This window comes from Myotis daubentonii, chromosome 7, assembly GCF_963259705.1.
Source record: "Myotis daubentonii chromosome 7, mMyoDau2.1, whole genome shotgun sequence".
Classification (NCBI taxonomy): Eukaryota; Metazoa; Chordata; class Mammalia; order Chiroptera; family Vespertilionidae; genus Myotis; species Myotis daubentonii.
The window spans coordinates 32654410-32672766 of NC_081846.1; the positions used below are offsets into that span (position 1 = coordinate 32654410).

At 44.8% G+C, this 18357-nt stretch overlaps 1 protein-coding gene across 3 annotated transcripts in view; it reads right to left on the reverse strand.

Annotated features, from left to right (window-relative positions):
- Nucleotides 1–18357, reverse strand: part of NGEF (neuronal guanine nucleotide exchange factor) — an 84992-nt gene that overhangs the window by 50937 nt on the left and 15698 nt on the right. For all 3 annotated transcript variants that reach the window (XM_059703564.1, XM_059703565.1, XM_059703563.1), the window contains exons 2-3: nt 13831–14170; nt 9985–10099 (exon numbers count right to left, since the gene is read on the reverse strand). In XM_059703564.1, the coding sequence (XP_059559547.1) occupies nt 9985–10099; nt 13831–14095 (380 nt within the window). In that variant the 5' untranslated portion in view covers nt 14096–14170. The remainder of the gene's footprint in view (nt 1–9984; nt 10100–13830; nt 14171–18357) is intronic.

Consider the following 18357-nt stretch of genomic DNA (forward strand, 5'->3'; position numbering starts at 1 on the left):
AATCCCTACGGGATAGGGCCTAAACTGGCAGCCGGACATCCCTCTCGCAATCTGGGACTGCTGGCTCCTAACCACTCTGCCTGCCGGCCTGCTCACCCCCAACTGCCCTCCCCTGCTGGCCTGATCTCCCCTAACCGCCTCTGCCTCGTCCCCGCTACCATGGCTTTGTCCGGAAGGACATCAGGAAGGTCTCCCAGAAGGTCTCCCAGTCTAATTAGCATATTACCCTTTTATTAATATAGATTGCCAAACAACAATTTTTTTTTTTTTTTGCCAAACAACATTTTAAGTGTTTGTATTTTCTTGCTTTGCCATCTTTTTGCTGGAAAGTCTTAGAAACATGACCGATTGCCTTGATCAATCTACCTTTGAAAAGGGGTTAGTGTATCTACCTCTTGACATTGACAGATTGTCTGAGACAGCTGCTCCTACAACCCATGTACTTGAGTGAATGAATAAGTGAATGAGAAATTACATAAGAAATAAATAGGGCCAGAGAATGGTTGACTTATATCGTTTTATAAAAATTAATAAGTAGGATAAGATTCTCAGTATCCATGTCCCCTGCATAGGGGTGATCTGCCCATAGACAGCGTCTTCCCTAGAGGAGCAGTTCTGGGTTTGCTCTAGAACATGTGCAGTCAAGGCCATGGAGCATGACTGGGGTGATGGGGACCAACCGGGAGTGCATTCAAGCCACACAACTAAGGCCAACAGTGGGCTAAAGGACATTGTGGCTTTCTGGGAAGCTTCCAGGGGACGTGGTTGCTAAATGTCTCTGAGTGACCAAATAAGGAGTTTTCTGATAGAAATCAGCTCTCAGAACAGTGGAAGTGCTCAATTAATATTCGTTAAATGAATAAACACATAAATGAACATATTCCCCCAGTTTGCAGGGGTGAAGCACCAGCCAAGAGTAGTGATTTTTGTTTTAGAACAGCTAACCACACAAATGATTAATTCTTCCTATCAGTGTATAAATAACAGCCGATCATGTACAGCAGCTCAGGCTGTGTGCACAGCCCAACTCCAGGGCCACCTTTTACATAGAGGATATGTGAGTGGTGCCCTCTAGAGTTGGGCCCTGGAACCACATCCTAGTGTCCTTTGCTTATGGTCCGCAGACTAGCCAGGCCTTGCCAGAGCGTCTGCCTGTGCCCAGGTGGAGGAATGCCAGAGAGGAAACTGATTGATGATGCTCCCTTTGCTTTTTTATTGCTGAGAGCACTGGGCCTCCTGTCTGACTCGGGGAGGTGGGGAAGTGAGTTATCACCAAAAGGCAGCTGGGCAGGCAAACCCCTCCCAGTTAGAGACTCTGCATTCCTGCCAGGGCTGTAGAGAGGTTTACCTACCCCTGCGACACTGTGTCCTGGCTTTGCACAGTCCTGAGCCACTATTGGCCAGTTGGCACAGGTGCCTTCAGGAGGTTTTCAACTTCCCAGGTTGCAACCTCCGCCCAGGGAATTTGTATTCATTCATTCTACCCATCCATCCATCCACCCACCCACCTGCCCATTCATTCATCAATCAATCATTTGTAAATATTGAATGCTTCTAGTGTATCAGCTCTGTGCTAAGTGCTCAAGAGAAAACAAAACTTGGTATGATCCTGCCATTGAGGAGCCACCATGATGGGAACTGATCATTCTGCCCAACCTCCTGGAATAGGAGACACGGGGGGGGGGGGGGGGGGGGCGGGGTGCAGGTAGGGGCTGAGGGTCTCTTTACTTCAGCTCCTGCCTTTTCATTTTAAAAAATGTTTTTTATTGATTTTAGAGAGAGAGGGAGAGGAAGAGAGAAACTCGGGACAGGTCCAGGAATCAAACCAGTAACCTTTTGGTGTATGGGACAACACTCAACCAACTGAGCCACACCAGCCAGGGCCTGCCTTTTCATTTTTAAAATAATGATTAAAAACAAACAAACAAACATGAAAATTAAAATTTTATTATGGAAAATTTCAAACGTACAATAAAGTAGACAGAAAAGTATAATGAACTCACGGAATACTTTTCACTGACTTCAACAATTAAAGGCTCCCACCTGTCTTCTTTCATCTCTTTCCCCACATACTCCTTCCTGGGCCAGAATTCTTTTAAGTAAGTCCCAGACATCATACCATTTTATACAAAATATTTTAGAATGTATCTTTAAAAGATGTGGACTTAAAAATAGCCACAATACCATTAATACTCTTAAAATGAATAATTTCTTAACATCAAATAACTGATCCGTGTTCAAATTTCCCTGAAATAGGATTCAAGTAAGGTCTGCATGTAGCCCTTGATATTGCTTTAGTCTCGTTGAATTGCCCCCTCCCTTTCTTGTTTTCTCCTTGCACTTTGATGAGAAATTGAGTCATTCATCCTGTTTGGATTTTGCTGATGGCATCTGCACAGCTTACCCGTTCCTCTCTCCCCTGTGGTTTCCTGTGAATCAGTAGATCTAGAGGCTGATTAGAGAGGACTGCATTTCTTCAGCTCTCATATTGCCTCAAATGACTGAGTGATGGCAGGACCAAAAAACCAGCTTTCTTGAGTAAAAGAGGCAGCCCCCAACCAATCTTGCATTTCCAGACTATAAAGACTAAGATTCTCCTAGTAACAATTCAAACCAACATTTATGAACAACTGATAAACTGCCCCTGAGGTTATGGTACACGGAACTGGCATATCTCCATGGGAAAACATATAGTTTCCAATACAGAAACTGGTTCTTGCCCTGAGTCAGTATTCAAAGATGCAGTGCACACATGAATGAGTCTTTGGTGGCAATGACCATTTTGGAGATGGATCCAGGGATAATAGGTACAATATTTAATAACCAGGAAGGTCTGGCTGGACCAGCTGGAGCAGAGCTGTGACCTGGCTGCCCCACTGAGTATGAGCCCTGGGTGACTCTCATGCCGAAAGCAGGCCTGCCATGCCTGGAAGAGTGAAGAACTGCAACTCCTTTAGGGCGTCACCAGGAAAACACAAAGGTATTTTCAGTCTGAAGGTCAGTGGGAAAATATTTTTAAAAGCATCAGCCTGCTTACTTTATGCAGAAAATTGCCCCTTGTGAAATTTTATAATGCAGTTTAATTTTATATAGAAATGCAAATTTTTAACAGCACATGTTAAAGTTCTATTCTTTATTCATATATATCTATAATAATACTAGTAAAAGCGTAAAATGCTAATTAGACCAGACAGCCGAACAACCTTCTGGACATCATTCTGGATGTCCTTCCAGATGAAGCCACGGCAACAGGGGCTGAGGCAGAGGCAGTTAGGGGTCATTAGGCAGGCAGAGTGGTTAGGGGCGATCAGACAGGCAGGTGAACAGTTAGGGGTGATCAGGCAGGCAGGTGAGTGGTTAGGGGCAATTGGGTAGGCAGGCAGGAGAGCAGTTAGGGGCCAGTGGTCCTGGATTATGAGAGGAGTATCCGGCTGCCAGTTTAGGCCCTATCCAGGCTGCAGGATCGGGCCTAAACCGGCAGTCGGACATGCCCTGAGGGGTCCTGGATTTCAAGAGGGTGCAGGCTAGGCTGAGGGACCCCCCCTCCCATGCACAAATTTCATGCACTGGGCCTCTAGAATATATATAATCAATTTGGTATTTTTGTTTATTTACTTATTTTATAATTGTATTAAGTTCAGAGAGGAAGGGAGAGGGAGAGAGACAGAAACATCAATGATGAGAGAGAATCATTGATTCCTGCATGCCCCACACTGGGATCGAGCCCCCAACCTGAGCATATGCCCTGACTGGGAATGGAACCATGACTTCCTGATTCATATAGGTTGATGATCAACCACTGAGCCACGCTGGCCGGGTTCAATTTGGTATTTTTGTGATATGAAATAATTTCTGGGACTCGCACCCTGATTTGTGAAATTGCATCTATAGTAGAGACCCAATTTAGAAACCTTGACTTGAGAGGACCTGTAAGGGACCAGTGTGGCAATGGACTAGGGGTGGGGCCCCTGTGCCTCTGGGCTTTGCCCTCAGTCAACAGGTTAACAGGAACATCTCCTTCTCACAGACACGTTTACTCTGACAATATCCTCCTCTGGGGCTGCCTGGGGTGTAGGAGATCATGGGATGGGGAGTTGAAGCCTCAGGGTTCATGGTCTACGGTCTCACTAGTTGTGCAACCTCAGGCTAGTTACTAACTGTTTGTTGGGTCTTAGTTTTCTTATCTGTGAAATAGGCATAATGATAAGAGAATTTAAAGAGATAGTGTACATAAAGGCAGCCCACAAATGTTAATTTCCTCCCTGTACTCTTCTTTCCTTGAGTACTTCATGCCATTCCCTTCTGGCCTGTACAGTTTCTGATGAGAAATCAGGTATCAGCCTTATGGGAACTCTTTGTAGGTAACATTTTTCTTCCCCTCTTGCTGCCTTTAAGATTCTCTCTTTGTCTTTAATTTTTGGCATTTTAATTATGATGTGTCTGGGTATGGGTCTGTTTGGGTTCTTCTTGTTTGGGATTCTCTGTGCCTCCTGAATTTGTGTGACTTTTTCATTTACCAGGTTAGGGAAGTTTTCTGCCATTTTTCTTCAAACATCTTCTCTATTCCTTTCTCCCTTTCTGCCTCTTCTGGCACACCTACTATTCTAATACTGTTATGTTTCATGTTGTCCCACAGCTCCCTTAAACTGTCCTCCTGTTTTTTAATTGTTTTTTCTTTTTGGTTCTCTGACTGAGTGATATTTTCAACTCTGTCTTTTAATTCACTGATTCGATCCTCAGATTCCCCTAATCTGCTGTCTATTCCTTCCAATGTGTTCTTTATTTGTGTTATGTCATTCTTTATCTCAGACTGTTCTTTTTTCATAGTTACTATATCTTTTTTCATACTGTTGAGAATTTTTGCCATCATTACTCTGAACTCTGTTTCAGATAAATTTCTTATCTCTGCTTCATTTATCTTTTCTTCTGGAGAATTCTCTAGTTCTTTCACTTAGGGGTTATTTCTTTGTCTCCTCATTTTAATTGTCTGTTTGGGTTTGTGACTATGTTTTATGTAGATCCTCTACACCTCTCAATCTCTAGTGCAGGACAGTATTAAAAACTGTTTCTGACAAATAGGATCAGGCAGAGACTCAAAGCCTCCAGAGACCACCTCTGTCTACAGACTAATAGGGTTTGACTTGAATTGCCCCCGGGCAATCATCCTCAGGTGTATCAAGAGTTTTTTCAACAGAGTAGGGTGGTTGCTTCTGCCTGGAGGCTAATTGTTACTTTTAATCTCTTAAGTGGCCTCAGGGCAAGGTGTTTTTCAACAGGTTGTGTCTACTGTCTATGTGGGAAAGATGTCCTCCACTGTGTGAGGGAATGACTCAGCCCAGGCAACTTGTGGTGCCTGCCTTCTGAGCTTTATCACTCTGAGTCCCCAGTCCTGGGTTCTGCTCTCACAGCTTTAGTCCACTTCACCTTCCCTCTGCCAGAGCACAAGGTGGGTGGCTCCACAGGGAATTTTTGTGTGTTGGCCCTTCAAGAGGGTGCCTGAACTTTCAGCTGCCACACCCTGGCAGACAGCACCCCACTGCTTTTCATAGCTAGATGTTATGTGGGTACACTCCTCAGATTTGGTGCTCTCTGCTGGGGAGCCCAGCTTGGGGATTAGATCCCAGAGTTCTCAGTGGCACCCCTCCCCCCAGCTGAGATATCTCTCCGGGCTTCAGTTGCTGTCTGTGGTTGCCCAGCCAGCCCTTTTGAGCCTCTGCCCCTCCTGCCAGTCTCTATGCGTCTCCACCTTCGGTCTTTGGATATCAGGATCCTCGCCTGTGAGTTTTCCATTGATTATTCAGGAAGCCTTTCCATATTTCAGTTGTAATTCCAGCTGGTTCCCGGGAGCATGTCCGTGCAGCATCTACCTACTCTGCTGCCATTTTTAATGTTCCCACCAAGTCCCCTTTGTCATTCTCTTATATGGGAGACCCGGACACTACATGAGATATGTTTTGGGTGCCTGGCTCTTCTTCACATACTTCTCAAAGACTCTCCCAAATACAGCTCTCACTGATGAAGTTGGAATGGCCCCATTAATCCTGCCTCCTTTTCTTTTAGCTGATTGGACCAGAGATAAACACTTGACCAAAGGATGGCCAACCAGATTCTTTTCCTCAGAATTTTTCTTTCTCTAAAAGATACATAAAGAAGTCCCAATTGGCTGTGGTGAGCCACGCTGAATGGTCACTCTGGCTATGGCTGCCAATCTAGGTCATGTGCAAGTGCACAGACAGAGAGAAATGCTGGTCTGGGGAGAGCAGGAGAACAGAGCGATCCATAAAGAGGGCCCCATGGCCCTGAGAATAGGAGAAAGTGGCTCTGGTTCCTGTAAAGCTGGGCTTCTTTTATACTTGGGTTCTGTGGGATTTCAGCATCCTTCACTTGAACAAATTTGAGTAAGTTTCTGATCTCTGTTATCAAAAGCAATTGACCAGTGACTGAGACAAGGATATCTACTCTCGTCACTTCTATCCAACATTGTAATAGAACTCCTCACCAGTTCAATAAAACAAGAAAAAAAAATACAAGGCATGAAGATTAGAAAGGACTAAAACTGTCTTTACTCACAGATGGCAGGATTGTTTGTGTGCTTAGTAAATCTAAAGGAATAAACAAACAATTAGAACTAATAAATGAACATCAAGATCAAAGGATACTAGGTGGCCATGCAAAAAGTAATTGTTTTTAAGCATCCTACTTATAAACAGTTGAAAATGAAATGAATAAACATCGACTTTAAAATAGGAACAAAAGCATTAGATACTTATGAACAAATGTAATTAGAATATGTGTAAATCCTCTATACTAAAAACAACAAATCATTGCTGGATTAATTTAAATGGAAAGCTAGGATATGTTCATAGATTGAACAATTTAAGGTGCCAATATTCAGATGTCATTGATCTCCAAATTTATCTCTAGTGACAATGTAATCTTAACCAAAATCCTAACAGACTTTCTTTGGACATTGACGAACTGATTCTAAAATTTATATAGAAATGCAAAAGACTTCAAATAGCCAACACAATCTTAAAAAAGAACAAAGTAGGAGGGTTTCACTAGCAGATTTTAAGAGTTAGCATAAAGCTACAGTTATTCAAGGCAGTGTGAAATAGGCATAAGTAAAAACAATTAGATCAATGAAACAGAATAGAAGTCTGAAAGACCCACATGTCTGCATCAGTGGATTTTTGAAAAATAGTACCAGTGCAATTTATTGGGAGGCATGGAAACTCTTTTTAATAAATGACATTAGAGCAAATCTTATGCATGTGGACCACAGACCTAAAAGGGAAAGCTAAAGTATAAACTTCTATGAGAAAAGCATAGGAGAATATTTTTATAACCTTGAAATAATCATGTATTTCTTTTTAAAATAAAAAATTTTTAATAAATATTTTTATTGATTTCAGAGAGGAAGGGAGAGGGGGAGTGAGCTAGAAACAGCAATGATGAGAGAGAATCATTGATCGGCTGCCTCCTACACGCCCCCTACTGGGAATTGAGCCTGCAATCCAGGCATGTGGCCTTGCCCGGAATTGAACCCGGGACCCTTCAGTCCGCAGGCTGACACTCTATCCACTGAGCCAAACCAGCTAGGGCCATATATTTCTTAGATAGGTTGGAAAAGAACAAATAATAAAAGGAAAACATTGATAAATTAGTATTCAACAAAATTTTAAAAATTCTGCTCATTAAAAGACACAAAAGTTAAGAAATAATCTACAGATTGATAGGAGGCATTTGCTATATATATATCTGACCAAGAACTTATATTCAAGATATATAAGAAATATTGCAAATTAAAATAAACAATAGGCAAAAGACTTAAATGGGAACTTCACAAAAGAAGATGAATGGCCAATAAACATATGAAATGGTGCTCAAAATCACTAGTCATCAAGGAAACACAAATTAAAGCCACAGTGACACACAATATCCTAGAATGGATATAGGTACAAAGACTAATAATCCCAAACACTGGTCAGGATTTGTAGCAACTGGAACCTTGATACCTTGCTGGTAGGAGTGTGAAATAGTACAACCATTTTGAGAAATTATTTGCCTGTCTCTAGTAAAGTTAAATATACATCTGTCATAAGACCCAGAGCTTCCACTCCTGTGTACAAACCCAGAGAAATGAGTGCATATATCCATAGAAAGACTCATCTAAATACGTTCATGGCAACCTTATTTATAATAGTCAAAAACTGAAGACCACCCAAATATGTATCAACAGAAGGGTGGATAAGCACATTATGATAATACTTCTCAGCAATAAAAAGAGCACACATCCATTAGTGAATCTCAAAAATATTGTGTCGAGTAAATAAGTCAGACACAATAGAGTTCATACTGTATGGTCCCATTTATATGAAATTCAAGACCTAGCAAGATTAATTTAATGGTGATAAGAGTCAGGAGATGGTTATGTCTGAGAGGGTAGGATATTGACTGGAAAAAGGCGTTAGGAAGCCTCAGGGTACAATAGAAGTGTTCTATGTCTTGGTCTGGTTGATAGTCAGTGGGTGTATATGTATGTAAAAATTAATTGCTAGAGACAAATTGTGCCCCGCCCCTCTCAAATTCAAACCCTCAATGCGACGATAATTAGGTTTAGATGAGGTCATGAGGGTGGGACCCACATAAAGAAAAAAAGAGCTTTTTTCTTTCTCTGTCTGCTATGTGAAGACATAGTGAGAAGACGGCCATCTGCAAGCCAAAAAGAGAGCCCTCCCAAACACTACCATGGTAACACCCTGATTGCTGCCGCCTCCCCTGTATTCTTCTTTCTTTCTTACTATGAAACCAATTTATTAGGGGGACAGAAACAGACCTGGTTTACACAAGGCATACATTTCCTAGCTTCCCTTGCAGGTGTAGGTGGCCACCATGTGACCCACTTTTGGCCAATGAGATATAAGCACCAATTGCTGGGTGGGCTTCAGGGAAGCTCCTTAAAAGGTCAGACTAGGCTGGCAAATGTCCTCTCTCCTTCTCCCCCCACCTCCCTGGCTTTCCTTTTCTCCTCCACCTGAACTGTGGCTGTGATGGCTGGAACTCTGGCAGTCATCTTGTCAGATTTCCGAGTAGAAACTAGAACAGTGATGGCGAACCTTTGGAGCTCGGCATGTCAGCATTTTGAAAAACCTTAACTTAACTCTGGTGCTGTGTCACATATAGAAATTTTTTGATATTTGCAACCATAGTAAAACAAAGACTTATATTTTTGATATTTATTTTATGTATTTAAATGCCATTTAACAAAGAAAAATCAACCAAAAAAATGAGTGTCATAGGTTCGCCATCACTGAACTAGAAGGAGCCTCGGTCCCTGAAGGCATGAAAGAGCTGTCACAACTCTCCAGACTTCTTCACACAAGAGCCAAATAGGCCTGTGTCTTGTGTTATTGGGTCTGTTGTTGTTGTTGTTGTTACAAGCAGCTAAATTCATTCCTAACCAATACAATCCCCAAATGTCCAACAACAGGAGCATGGTTAATAAATCACAATCCAATCATACTGTAGATTATTTTATAGCCACTACACTATTATGTAGAAAAATATCTAGTAACATGGAGAGGTGTTTGTGACATACCATTAAGTAATTTGCCAGACTGGCTATATAGTAAGATCTTGTCTTATGAGGATAAAATATGTATAAGGAATATAGAAAACAAGACTTGAAGCCAGTACAATAGATTAAAATCTCTCTCAGTGGTGGTGATATAGTGATTTTTCTTTTTTTCACTGCTTCTCAATGTATGTAATATCTACAATTTCCTAGTTTTTTGACAGAAGAGTAACAATGGCGTTATTTTTAAAAAGAAAATTGTGGATTTTTAAAACACGAACAACTAATAATTACCTTTTTTAAAAAAAACAACAACACAAGACACCCTTGTCTCCCACCAAGACTTTGCACAATGTCCCTGCTCCAGCTTGTCATGAACCATCTCCTCATGACGCCCTGTCTCTCACCTCGTTCTCTTGGCTCCTGGGTCCCTCTGAGTTTCTATTGGCCAAAGGGGCGTTCTGCTCTGCGAGAAATTCAAGGCCGGGAGCTCTTTTACAGATTTTCCATTTTCCGGTGAATCTGTGACATTTAAGAAATGTGGCAAGTTAGCAAGTGTGCGTTTCCCCTTTTCAGGCAATAGTCTCTGAGGAGGCCAGTAACAACTATCACCCTAGGAGGGGAGGGAGGGGGGTGGAGAGGGGTGTCCTTCCTCTCATACCCCTGGGGGGAGAAGGGATGTGGCACACCTTGTGCTGTATTTGGTGATCATCTCTCTGAAAATTAGAAAGTGCATGGATCCATGCACATATACATACACACATGGATATATAGAAGTGCATACATACATACATACATACATGGAAGAAAGAACATTGGAGAGGAGATTGCAAACTTAGAAATCTAGTTAGTGTCTTAGATGGCAATACAACCATAACCTAGGGTGTTATTTTTCCTACAGGAAAAACTCATTTGCCAGTTAATCTTTTTGGACTTTACAATGTCCACATCCTAGTCAGTATTCCTGCAGAGTGTCTGATCACCCATAGGGGGCTGTTTGTCAATGCTCTAGTGTGATTTCAAAGGGTGCCCATTTAGCAGATGAAACGGGGAATCTCCTCACCTCGTAGACCCAAATCACAAACCATGAACCCAGAGCAAAAGTGAGTCTGCTTTTATTTTTAGGGAATTAGGAAGTGACTTTATTTAATTTATTTTTTTTAAACTTTTTTTTTAAAAAAATATATTTTATTGATTTTTTACAGAGAGGAAGGGAGAGAGATAGATAGTTAGAAACATTGATGAGAGAGAAACATCGATCAGCTGCCTCCTGCACACCTCCTACTGGAGATGTGCCCGCAACCCAGGTACATGCCCTTGACCGGAATCGAACCTGGGACCTTTCAGTCCGCAGGCCGAAGCTCTATCCACTGAGCCAAACCGGTTTCGGTGACTTTATTTATTTTGTAAATAAAAATCAAAACTGCTTCACATGTTTTCTTTTGTCATGAGTTCATTTAGAACTGGGTTCATTTCTCCAGTTTTGTAGAAAAATAGACCAATCCATATGTCTCAGGAAGATGAGCAAGTCTCATGACTAACTCATATTCCTAAAATTATTTAAGACAAAGACATATGTTTTACTCCCAAAGCACAGCATTCCCACAGCAGGCTGATGCCAGGAGGCTGTTCGTCCGCTCCCTGTGGGCGGAGTGTAGGACACCATTTCTCCCCTTGGACTCTGGGTCAGGCATTGCTGGGCTGTCTTGGGGAGTTAACTCCTGGGGAGGGCAGAGGGGGGGAAGGGGCGGGGGCGAGGGTGAATGCAGGGAGTCACTTTAAAAATAAAACTGTGAGTCTGCTGAAATTTCTGGTCTGGACATAAACGGCATCTTTGGGGCTGTTGCCGTCTACCCGGGCGTCAGCGTTCTCCACTCGGCTCGGAGGCCACAAGTCCGAGGCTCTTTCCCCAGTGACTCTGTTTCCTTCTCCAGCCTCATCTCACACACAGCCCCACACCCGCCTTTTCTCCTGCTCAGAAAGCCCGAACCCCTGGCCCGAGGCAGCTGTATAGCTCCTCCCTCTGATCTCATGCTGTAACCCGCGCTGTCCTACGGGGCGGCCGCTAGCTATTACACACTTGAAACGAGGCGAGTGTGACTGAGGAAGTAGATTCTTCACTTTTAAAACTTAAATTACCTTAAATTTAAATATAAAAACTGGTACTCCAGTCAGTTATTGGAAAACTTTTAAGGATATTTGGAACAATCTGGATACGTAAATCACTTTTCCGACTGTACATTTTATGAAATCTAAATCCCCATCAAGCCTTTCCAATGAAAATGAGAGGGGTGGTAAGTATAAACTACTGAACGGATTTCAAAGGCATAGTGCAAAAAAAAGTGCAAAACACCTCACTACTAATTTTTATATTGATTATTGACTATGTGATAAAATGATAATATTTTGGATGTATGGCATTAAGTAAAATGCATCGTTAAAATGAATTTAACCCATTTCTTTTTACTTTGTTAATGTTGTCACTGGAAAATTTAAAATGACATGTGGCTCGCATTATATTTCTGTTGGACAGAGCTGCTTTACCTGTTTCTCCATCTGCACAGGCTTTGGGACTAGAAGAATCTGAACTCCAGTTCAAGCTGCAGCTCACTAGCTGTGTGCTTTGGGGTAAGTGTTTCAATCTCTCTGGGCCTCAGTTGCTCTTTTTTAAAAATCTGTAAAATGGGTATGGTAAGGATACCCTTGAAATGCCGGCCTGACATAGTAACTGTACCTGTAAGTGCTTATCCAAGTTGGCTCCCATTGTCTCTCCGGCCATGTCCTTACTCATCCTTTAAGACTCATCTAAAATTTCATCTTCTTTGGGGGATCTTTCCTAATCCCACCAGAAGGGTCTAATTCTTTGCCTTTACCTCTCTTGTAACTTGGACACATTGCTTGCCATAAAGCGACATCATTACAATCTTGTGAATTCCTCTAGGGCAGGAATTCTTTGTGTGTAAGTTTTTAACTTATGGAAAATTTCCAACAAAAGTTGGGAGAGTAATATAATGTACCTCCACGACTGTCGTGTTTCAGTCATTGTATTTCTCTTGCTGGCACGGTACTTGACCTGTGACTTTGTTAGTGTTTTTGACAGGTGGCAAATAACCACAAATTCTATGCTATTCCTCCCATCAAGCAGTAGAGTCAGTTTCTCCATTTGTTTTTATCTGGGCTGGTCCTGGGAGCTGCTTGGACCCAAAGAATGTGGTAGAAGTGACTGTGTAGGACCTCAGGCCAGGTCTCAGGCCTGGAAGCTTCCGCTCTTGCTCTCTGGGAAGACTGTTGCTATGTGAACAAGCTCAAGCTAGTCTGTTGGAGGATGAGGGACCATATGGAGCAGAGACAAGCAGTCCCAGCTGAGTTCCCTCTTGGGCCAACCAGCTCACTAGCCACCAAAGAGGCCTGCAAGGCTTTCCTTAATCTTCCAAACCCAGATAAGCCAAAGCCACTAGCTGACTGCAAAGGTCAAAGTGGCCCAGACAGAGGAGCCACCCTACCAACCCCCAGAATCATGAGAAACAATAAAACATTGTTTTGTCCCTGTGATTTGAGGGTGGTTTCTCATGTAGCAGAAGGCTACCGGATAGAGTTTAAGTAAGGAGTTACTGATCGAGTTAATGAAGACCCTGGATTTAAAACAGGGGTTGCCATACTGTCCGTCCAGTGGCAGCTGCCACCCGCCAGGGATGACACCAGCATGCTGCCCACTCAGCCATGTGAACCAGTCACAAGGAAAGGAGTCCATAGCTCTCATACTCCCATTTGTAAATGTTTCTGAACTTTATTCTGCTCAATGAACAGACTTTGAGCAGATACAATTGTGCGAAAACTGGATTAAAAGATTAAGGGTTCCTGCTGCAAACTCTTCTCAAGGTATTCATCTCATGTATTTTCAGAACAGCAGAAACCCTGGTGACAGTGAAAAGACAGGACAGAGCCTTGTGTTCCCAGATGCCCCTAAACATGGATAGCTCCAAGCCTCCCTCCGGGGGTGTTTTGTTGAGTCCTAAAACCAAACGCCTTTTGCAAATTTATTGTATCATTTGGGTCAACACTTTCCCCTGAAAGATTCCCATCATCATATTGGGGGTATTCGAATTCTTTAGATAATGGTTTCAAAATGGTGGCCCTATCCTTGATCCTTTTCACTGCCTCTTAGGCCCCTTTCCTTCAATTAGGGCCCCTCAGCCCTGAGGATTCCAGCTGGATGCCAAGGAACAGCTGTGACAGCTGTCTCTGGTACTGACCTGCCAGGTGCCCAGCGTTTGACTCGGGAGTGTCTCTGGCTTTGCCTTTGCTTCTGCGTCTCACAGTGCGATTGAAGATGGAGTTTCTCTGAATTCGGTTGTAGTAACGGGGTTCTTTGTTTTGGATCAGGTCGGCCTGGGGCATATTCTCTTCTTCTGAGGGTAACTCAGGTCTCACCTTAGCTGGTTCATTAGCAAGTTCCCAGGGGCCATCCGCTGATTTTTTCTGGGGCTTTTCCAAGTGGTCAGAGTCCTTGGTCTCCATGGAAACAGAGCTGGTTGTTTCTCAATAGAACAACGGGAGATCAATAAGCTCCCCAAACTTCACCGGTTTCGAGTCCTTTAGAATGGAAAGAGAACAGTTATTTTCAGTTAGGATCATCAGGTTAACCACTCCATTCAGGGCATGTTTTCCACTCCGATTCAAATTTGATGAAATTTGGGATAATCTGCACATCCTGGGGGCTGCGTCTTTGTCAATGAAAATTACAGTTTAAACCACTGCAATTTGGATGCATTCATGTATCATTTTATAATTGAGGCTTGTTTATTCTATTCATAGGATGCACTGTGGGGGAAAATGCTTAGAGTGGCTTGTAAAACTAATTTTCAAGTAAACATTTTCTGAATAATCCAAGAGAAAAGGAGTAGCAAAAAACGAGGGGAACTCCAGGAAGCCAATGCCAGGGAAAGGAAGATGTGCAGACATGAAAGGAAAGAGTTCTGGGAAGAACAGAAAGGGCTGTCGGTGAGGGGCAGGTCTGCCACCCCAGTGGGCAAGAGGATGTGGTTACCGTAAAAGCAAAATTGTTCTTGGGCCACACAGTAGAATGAGAATGAGAGGTTTCTCTTCTGGCCAAATGACTGAGGGACCCCTTGCCCTGAGTTCAGATAGTGGCTGAGCGAACAGGCAGAGAGCACCCAGGAGGGAGGAGGTCAAGGTCATCGCATATCTGCTCTCTGGAGCCTGGGGAGGGGGTTGGCTGTGGACCACAGGAGAGAATTCAGAGCTGTCCAAAGGCGCAGTGGCTGCTTTGGGGGTCAGGGCATGTCCCATCACCAGAGGTGTCCAGACAGGGTCATGGGGAGTTTAGGATTTAATGATTATGACATCTTCTCTCTCCTTTCCCTTGCTCTCTATGCCTCCCACCAGGGTTGCCTCTGATTCTGATACTGAGGCTGTTTTCAGCTGAGAGCTGGTCTGGGGGCAGCAAGTGGACAGGGGTCCTGTGCTGGGGTGGGGGGCGGGGCGGGCAATGTAGGAGTTAATTGTGGGTTGGGGCTGGTCTGTGGAGGTCTCTGAACTGGGTCAGGGAGTTCCTGCCACATCTTTGATGACCATGAGTGAGGAGGTGGCAGGATCCCGGAACTCTGGGCAGGCTGGGCTGAGGGGCTGAGGCCAGAGGGAAGGTATCACACGAGTATCATCCAGGTGTGGCAGGTGAGTGCCTAAGCCAGGGCGGAGGTGGGGCTGGGGACCTTGTGCCAGAGGAAAGACAGGATCGGTGAGTCACAGCGGTTTGTGGAGGAGCAAGGAGGGAGCAAGGAGGGGGCTGTCCCAACGTCGGGCGGTGGCCAGGATTACTGGGCAGGCCACTGCCACTCACTGCCAGTCAGGGAAGTGGGAGCAAAGCTGGCTTGGGGTTGGAGCGTGGGGGCGTGCAGGTGGAAAACCTCCCAGCAGAGTCTGCAGTGGGAAGTCCTAGACTGAAGCTGACTGACTGTTACAAACAGGGCAACTTCCTGCTCTGACCTCAGCATCTCGAAAACCTCCCTGAAGTAGCCACAAACATGGCTGCCTTTTGGCATCTAAGGTTATCATTACCATTATCATCACCATTTTGATTTTAGGCTGCTTTTTAACAAAAATTCAGGTATAAAAACAAAAACAAAAAATTAGGTATAATTTACACCCAGTAGAACTTGCCCTCATTAGTGTCCAGGTCTTTGAAATATGACGAACACATACAGTTCATGGAACCAGGACCACAGTCTCAATCCAGGACATTCCTTCTCCCCTATGTTCCTCAGTGCCCTGCTGCGGGCAGCCTTTCCCCCATCCCTTTGGCTGGCGTGATGTCTTTCAGATTCAGCCCAGTGTGTCGTGCTGATGGCCAGTGTTGACTGTGCGGTGCTATGAACTTTTGGAGGCCTATGCAATGTATTGTGAAGGGCACTGGGCTGGGAGTCAAGGGACTGGGTCTGAATCCCCATATTCTTCTGCCTGTAATCACTTATTTAACTTGAAGTCAGGGCCTCATTTTCCGCCCAGGAAACATGCGGGGGTGGGGGGGGGGAGGGGGGGGGTGTCTCTGGGCTCCATAGCTGGCTCTCAAATTCTGTGATCAAAGGCAGCTCAGAGAGCCCACAGAGGGACTGTCTAGAGAGAGCCCTGGGGACTGCCCTCAAACCTTCTCTATCATTTTCTTTAAATGAGTGGGCTCTGAAACCTTGAGAAAATGTATTCCAAATCATACCATTTTAAAGGCCGTCACACACACACACACACACACACACACACACACACACACACAGAATTTGTAAAACTCTCTGAAAAACAACTCTAATTCCACCTCAATTATTGCCTATTTCAGGCAAATGTGTTCTAAATCTGAGATATTTTTTGTAATTGCTCCATTTCTTCTATATCCATTAACTGCTGGAAGCCAGACAGCCCTACCCCAAATCTCCCGATGTTTTTCTGAAACTCCTTGGGAGCTTTCAGCCCACGTGTTTCTGTTCCAGGTGCCTCAGGGTGGAAGTCCATAGAGTCAGCCTTGTGATTGGAAGGGGGAGGACTGAGGGCAAAGTGGCCTCAGCATACCATTCACTCATTGGCTACTCACACAACAAGCTTGGCTGGCTTGTTATCCATGTCTGTGTCCCACGTCTGCCCACATTCCCTCGTTAGGACGCTCCGAAAGGGCAGGGCTTCGTCTGTTTTGTTCCCTGCATCCCTGGTGCCAGGCACACACAGCACTCTGTAAACGGATTCACTCCCGGAGCAGGTGTGACAATCACCCCCATCTCACAGATGAGGAAGCGGCGGGACCGGGAGCTCTGGTAACTTGCCCAGAATCACGCAGCTGGCAAAGGGTACAGCCAGAATCGCACCTCATCGGTCTGACTTGTTTGTTGGGGGAAATTGAGACCCATAGGATGTGGTCAGGAGATGCTGTTATAAAAACTGGCTGAAGACTGCCTGGGTGCATCAGGCAGAAGCAGGGGTTCCAGGCTGCTCTCTCAGGCCTAGCCATGCGGCTTTGGGCATACGAGCCAGGAGTGACTATTAAACCTCCTGGGGCTGGGCTGAGGGCCACGGACCTCCCTGCATGAGTCAGTGGCAGTCTGGGAGGTCAGGACACATGAGAGAAGGTGGTGGGGAGGGGAGGGAAGCTGCCACAAACCCAGTTCTGGCAATCCAAGCCAGCTGCGTGGGGTGGGGGGACAGTGGCGTGGTGGGCACAGGGTGGTACGTGTCTTTAGGTAGGAGGCCCAGGGCAATGCGACTGTGGGGTATATTAGCCATCCAGGTGGGGGATGAGAGCATGGTCCAGAAATATGGCCTGAAAGTCACCCTAGCTGTGACTGTGACAACAGGAAGGGCTTGCCTACCTCCATAGCAAGATGGGTCCCCTAAGAGGGAGGCAGGCCTGGATGATTCCAAGTCACCTGCATCATGTCAGCTTTCATTCCTGCTCCTAGCATTGGTACCTGAGACTCCTCCCAGGTAAATAGCAGTGTTTACCGAGGGCTGTAAACAACAAAGGCTTTAAAAAAAAAAGGGTTGGGGGGGAGCTGTAGAGGAGACATTTAGGTAGCAGAGGGGAAAACAGATGAAGTTTCTGGTTTGGGAGAAAAGCCCCAGCGAGGACTGGAGCTCGGAGAGCTGCCCCGGAAGGTGTTCTGCTGTGGGGACGACCTGTGTTGTGAGAATCATGTGACCACTGGGCAAAAGGATGATAGCTGGTGCTGCTGGCCCAGAAATGCCCTGGGAACATTTTGGTGTTGTCAGCATGAACAAAAGAGGAAAGAAATGGGATACCCAAAGATAGGGAGAGAATCTCAAAAGAACCTGAAGTGGAAATTCGAAAACTGGGGAGCAAGGGTGGAGAGGGACAGGATAAAAATGGCAGCAGAAGGGGAATTCAGGGCAACCAGACCCCCGCTGGCTCTCAACATTGGGGTGAAACCCCACCTGCATCATGGCCATGTGGGGACAGCATTGGCTTCAGGAAAGAGGAAGAGGGGTTTCCCAGGCTGAGGAAAGGGGTGGGGGGTCCTAGTAGAACCAAGACTGTGGCTGATTGCAGAAAGTGACCTGCTTGGTGCCTAAAGGGCTGGATGGAGATTCTCTTCCCAGTGAGCAGGAAAGAGGACTGTATAGAAATAACTGAGTGGGGAGGGGAGGAGGTGGAGTGAGTAAAGGGGGTAGGGTTTCTAGGTTCAGCAGGGAGCCTACAGAGAGGAAGTCTGAGCCAACGAGGCCTGAAGGAGGCCAGAGAGCCAGCCCAGGAGGCAAAGTTC